Source organism: Ochotona curzoniae, unplaced genomic scaffold, assembly GCF_017591425.1.
Source record: "Ochotona curzoniae isolate NIBS_2020 unplaced genomic scaffold, NIBS_Ocur_1.0 contig_4368, whole genome shotgun sequence".
Classification (NCBI taxonomy): domain Eukaryota; kingdom Metazoa; phylum Chordata; class Mammalia; order Lagomorpha; family Ochotonidae; genus Ochotona; species Ochotona curzoniae.
Genome location: NW_024466252.1, coordinates 59,325 through 64,802, shown reverse-complemented (window position 1 = coordinate 64,802; position 5,478 = coordinate 59,325). Strand labels below are relative to the sequence as shown.

The 5,478-nt window shown below is 58.0% G+C and overlaps 1 protein-coding gene across 1 annotated transcript; it reads right to left on the bottom strand.

Annotated features, from left to right (window-relative positions):
* Positions 1 to 202: 202 nt before the first annotated feature.
* Positions 203 to 3,375, bottom strand: LOC121160156 (patr class I histocompatibility antigen, B-2 alpha chain-like). Its single transcript, XM_040985808.1, has 8 exons — positions 3,270 to 3,375; positions 2,718 to 2,987; positions 2,229 to 2,504; positions 1,395 to 1,670; positions 1,194 to 1,307; positions 792 to 824; positions 597 to 643; positions 203 to 445 (listed from the first exon to the last, which is right to left on the bottom strand). Exons 1-7 carry the CDS (start codon positions 3,340 to 3,342, stop codon positions 600 to 602), a joined length of 1,086 nt encoding a protein of 361 aa, XP_040841742.1. The 5' UTR covers positions 3,343 to 3,375; the 3' UTR covers positions 203 to 445; positions 597 to 599.
* Positions 3,376 to 5,478: the final 2,103 nt, after the last annotated feature.

Below are 5,478 nucleotides of genomic sequence, written 5' to 3'. Positions count from 1 at the left end.
TCCTGTCCCCACCTGCAACAGACTCAACACAGGAAACACAGGTTCTGGAAGGTTCCTGGTTCTGTTTATTTCTCTCTGTCAAATTTTATTATTTCATTGCATTGTGTGACACAATTTTATAGGCACTGGGATTCCCCCCAACCCCTCCCCAAACTCCCCACCCCCAAATTTTTGTAATTTCCTCTTTTAATTTTCTCACCAACACCTGGTGATTGGAATTGTTAAAAATGAATTGCACAGTGTAGGATGAAGCTGCAGCAGATGCATCTGACTTGAGACAGGGTCAGAGGTGCCCGTGCTGGGCTGGGAGGGCCAGGCTCCCACCTCACACTGTGCCCACAGGAACACACTCAGCTGCCTTGGCAGGAAGGGAGGGTGGGGCTTTTTGAAGAAAACCAAGATGGGGACTTCAGCAGGTCTGTCCCAACAAGGCTGTTGTCTCACACTACAGACACAAGGTGAAAATTTGAGGTCATTGTTTTTGGGGACAGGAACAGCACAGCACACTGTAAAAATGTCCAGATTCAAGGAATCCCCCAGCCCCTCTGTGTCCCCTCACCCAGGTCCCTCTCCCCTTTGGGCCCTCCAGGTCTCACCTTTCAAACTTTCAGAGAGGAGTCGGAGCCCTGGGAACTGTCTCCACCTGGGAGAACCAATCAGGACTTGGTGAGAGGCCGGGAGGGTGTGGCTGAGGGATGAGCTACAGGGTGGGTGGGCAGCACCTCCAGGGGCAAATGACTAGAGCAAGAGCCTTGGGGACTCCCCCACCCCAAACACACCCCAGTGCTTACCTGCAGCCTTAGTGTAGATCCCTCCTTTCCCACCTGTGAGAGAAAACATCCAGTGAGAGGCAGGGAGAAGGCAGGGACTCAGGACTGGCTCATCTCAGAGAAGTTTCCAGAACTGTGGCTACAGACCCAGGAAAGGTTAGGAGGCACCTCCCCTGGAGGTGTGTCCTCAGCTGGGACCTCCCCCTGACCTAGGGCTGCTGGAACTCAGGTCCCTGTGAGCAGAGTCATCCCCTGGAGTGTTTGTTCTCCACCTTCACTCAAGGTTTACACTAGAGCCAGTGTGAGCACCTGGGGCTCAGCTGGGGGTGCAGGTGTGTGTGCACAGTGCTTCCCAGGAACGGGGTAGGGGGACCATCTCCCTGGGGGACAGGGGACTCAGACCCAGCCCTCACCCTGCCCTACCTGAGCGCTTCCTCTTCATCATCACAACAGTGACCACAGCTCCAATGAGCACAGCTGCCAGGAGGACCAGGCCAGCGATGACTCCCCACATGGGCACAGTGGGCTGAGGAGGCTCTGAGAGGGGAAGGGACAAAAAGGGGCTCTGACTCCTGGTCTCATTCCCACTATTGCTGGAGACTCCATCTCTCCCGTACTCCTTACCCCATCTCAGGGTAAGGGGCTCAGGCAGCCCCTCATGCTCCACGTGGCACGTGTATCTCTGCTCCTCTCCAGAAGGCACCAGCACAGCTGCCCACTTCTGGAAGGTTCTGTTCCCTGAAGGCCTGGTCTCCACCAGCTCTGTGTCCTGGGTCAGGTCCTCCCCATCCCGCTGCCAGGTGAGTGTGATGTCCTTGGGGTAGAAGCCCAGGGCCCAGCACCTCAGGGTGGCCTTCTGGTCAGAGACTGGGTGGTGAGTCACATGTGCTGTGGGTGGGTCTGAGGGGAGATTTGGAAAATTCAGGCCTTTCATGTTCTTCCCCTGACACTAAAGTTACACTCAGTGACCTTCCTGAGAGTGGACAGGGTAAATGGGGTGGTGGAGGACGTCAAAACCCTGACCCTGCCTGGATAAAGACAATGCGATAAATGTAGTGTTTGGAAAGTTCTAGAATCAAGTATCTGGCTAGGGTAGGAGGGCCCAGGTGTCTGAGGGGAAGATAGCCTGGAATGAAACCTCCCAGTTCACTGGCTTGAGGCTGAGGAACTGGCCTGGAGGGGCGACAGTTCACAAAATCTTGGTTGAGTGCAGGGTACTGAGAGGGTCCTTTCCAGAATGTTCTGTGCCTTTCCCCCACCCCGCCCGTGTCCCTCCCTGGGATCCTCCTCTCCTGAGGGAACAGTGGGTCTCTGGCACTGAGCCCAAAACCCAGGTGGACGTCCCTGCTGTGGCCGGCAGGAGAGGGGTACACTGGCCTGGCTCCCGCTTTCCTCCCCTCCTTGCTGCCCCAGCCCCGGGGGAGGTGGGTGAGGGCGGCCCCTCCCAGCCCCGCGCACCTGCTCTCTGCAGAGTGTCCTTTCCCATCTCCAGGTGTCTGCGCAGCCACTCCACGCACGTGCTCTCCAGGTAGGCCCTGTAGTGCTCAGCAGCACCCGCTGCCTCCGACTTGAGCTTGGTGTTCTGAGCCGCCATGTCGGCCGCGGTCCAGGTGCGCAGGTCCTCATTCAGGGCGAGGTAGTCCTTGCCATCATAGGCCCACTGCCCGTACCCGCGGAGGAGGCGCCCGTCCTCCCCGATTTCGCAGCCATACATGTGCTGGAAGGTGTGAGAGCCTGTCCCGCCCGCGGTCAGCCCTGGCCACGCAGCTCCGCCCCGCCCTCACCGACCCGCGGGGATTTCAGCTGAAACCGAAAGCGAAACCCGGGCGTGTCCCGCGGCTCCTCCCGCCGAGGGTCTCCGCGGGGCGCGCAGTCTCGGGGTGGGGGACCTCGGCCCCGGGGACCCGGAGCGCCCTGGGCGCACGTGGGGAGGGTCGGGTCACTCACCGGCCTCGCTCTGGTTGTAGTAGCCGCGCAGGGTGTTCAGGCTCCCGCGGTAAAACTGTGCGTTGTTCTTGGAGATCTGCGTGTTCCGGTCCCAGTACTCGGGTTCCACCTGCCGAATCCACGATGTCTTCGGTTCCTGTCTTGGGTTCTCGGCGTTGCTGTCGAAGCGCACGAACTGCGTGTCGTCCACGTAGCCCACGGAGATGAAGCGGGGCTCCCCGAGTTCGGGCCGGGACACGGCGGTGTGGAAATACATCAGGGAGTGGGAGCCTGGGGGAGAGAGGGGCTGAGACCAGGGCCGACCCCGCCCGGAGCGGGACCCTTGGGACCCAGGAGTGCGGACTGGGTTGGGGCGGAGACTAAGGGAGTGTGGGGACCGCGAGATGAGGCGGCGAGGAGAGGGGAGGGTCTTGAATAAGCCGGGGTCGGTGAGATGGCGAGGTGTAGGGGGTGTGAGGTCTGGGAGAGGCGGCTCCCCGGGGTCCTGTGTCCCCTCCGCGCTCCCCTCGCTCCTGCCCCGCAGAGCCCGTCTCCCTCCCGACCCGCACTCACCCGCCCGGGTCTCGGTCAGGGCCAGGGCCCCCGCGAGCAGCAGGAGGAGGGTCCGGGGCTCCATGAACCCCATCCTGGACAGCTCAGAGGACTCCGATCCTGAAGCCTCGCAGTCGACTTTATACAAGGGATAGGACGGCGCTGATTGGCTCGTCTGGAAGCCGCTCGCCCAATGGGAGTGCGAGTTGTGCCCGCGTCACGAGTGTCCGGGCAGAAGGAGCTCACTCAGGCTGTGAGAGGGGAAGTGACCCTGGAGGAGGTGAGGACTCCCCTGCACTTGCTTCCCTGGCCCAGACCCGCCCTGGGACTGAGACCCTGAGGGCCAGGCGGGTACCAGGGACTGTGCCCTGACCCTGTGCCCGGCTGCCCAGGCCTGTGTGATGTCCCCTCCTGAGGATAGGCCCGGGGCTGGCTGAGGGATCCTGAGAGACCTGATCAGGACGTGCCCATTTTTATGATTAGTTATACCTAGACCCACGCGTGTTTTATTGTTCAACTTGATTCACATCAGGAGTATATTCGATTTCAGGCAGCCCCACAGGATGCATTAAATACGGAATGCTGGGACCCAGCTGGGCTCTGTGGACATTCCTGTTAATATTCAGGGCACAGCATGTTGAGACCTGAGCACCTGCTGCTTTAGAATCCTGAGCTCTGGCCCTGCCCAGTGGCCTATGGGCTAAAGTTTCATCTTGCATGTGCCTTGCTCTCGTATGGATGGCATTTCTAACCCAGCAGCTCTGCTTCCCACCCCACTCCCTGTCTGGGAAAGTAGTAGAGGAAGACCCAAAGACTTGGGACCCTGGACTCCCATTTTAGACCCAGAAGAAGCTGTGGACTCCTAACTTCTGATTGACTCAACTCCAGCCATTTGTGACCACTTGGGGAGTGAGCTTTTCTCTGTCTCTCCTCCTCTCTGTGTTTCTGAGTTTCTAATAAAAATAAATCTTAAAACAAAAGATTCCTGTCCCGTGTCCTCACCTCCTCTTAGCTCTTCCTTTATCATTTCCTCCTCTCCCTGTGGTCCCTCCAACCCCCTCTCACTCTTGAGCTGAGGCCCTAGCAGGTTCCCTCTCCTGCCACTCAGGGAAACTTCCCGCTGTGGTCAGCTGCCTCGCTGATTTGAGTCCGGGGATCATTGCTTCATGAAAACAGCCCAGCAGCAGAGTTTGCTGTGGGTCAGTGAGTTAACTGTCATTTGCAAGGTCAACATCACACATCCTGGGGCTTCTTGGAGTCCAGTTTGTTCTGCTTCCATCCACCTTCCTCTTGATGTACCTGGGAAGGCAGCAGAAAATCCCCAAGGGATTTCTCACCCACTGGTTCACTCTCCAAAGGTTGCTGTGTCCTGGGCTGGAGCCAGGATTCCACAGCTCCACTGAGGTCTCCATGTGGTGGCAGGGACCCATGCACATGGACCATGTTCCCCTGCTCTCCCAGGTGGACGAGCAGCGAACAGGGCAGTCAGGAGTCACACGGGTGCTCTCATCTGGGGTACATGGATTGCAGGTGGCAGCTTATCCTGCCCAGTGCCACAGTGCCTTTCCTGACCCTGCCTTTCATATAAACAAGTAGACTGTTAGGTAACTCACTGAAATGGCTCCATCTCGCTTTTACTAGAATGTAGGGCCCATAAGCACAGACTTAGGGGTGTTGGTCAAAGCTGTAACCCCAGCACATAGAGATGCTGACAAAAGGCACTCAATTGATCCAAAGAGCCAAATAAAACTGTATTAGTGTTTAATTGCATCATGTGACAAGTGTACAAAACAGTACAACAAACATTGGAGAAGGTTTTGTCTCATGGGAGGAGTGTTCACCAGAGTTCACGAATCCCTCCAGCAAGGTTGACACTTCCCTGGGGTGTCAGGTGCACACTGGGACCCAGGTATTGCTAGCTTTCATTCCTGCATCACAGGTTACCACACCTGGGTGCTCAGAACCTCTCTCCTCCCTGTTCCCATTCCCTGGTCAGAGTCCAAGCCTGGTGTGGCTGTGCTCCCTGGGCAGGCTCTCACAGAGCTGAGCTGTTCCCTTGAGGTTGGAGTCCTCTTCCAGCCTCTTTGGAGCTTGGGGCAGAGTCGAGCTCCTTGCAGGTGGAGGCCTGGGGTCCTGTGCGTGGGATAGCTGTCAGGGTTCAGGGGGGGAACAGCTCTCACAGCCAGGGCACCCACCTACTCTCTCTGAGGGTCCTCAGAGTCAGGGACTG

Bases quoted from the DNA above. Each gene is read 5' to 3' on its own strand.
- LOC121160156 (XM_040985808.1), bottom strand. From the start codon at position 3,342: ATGGGGTTCATGGAGCCCCGGACCCTCCTCCTGCTGCTCGCGGGGGCC. The intron at 1,308-1,394 runs GTAAGGAGTACG...TTCCCCTCTCAG, and splicing joins GCCCCTTACCCTGAGATGGG to AGCCTCCTCAGCCCACTGTG. The intron at 644-791 runs GTAAGCACTGGG...TGGTTCTCCCAG, and splicing joins GATCTACACTAAGGCTGCAG to GTGGAGACAGTTCCCAGGGC.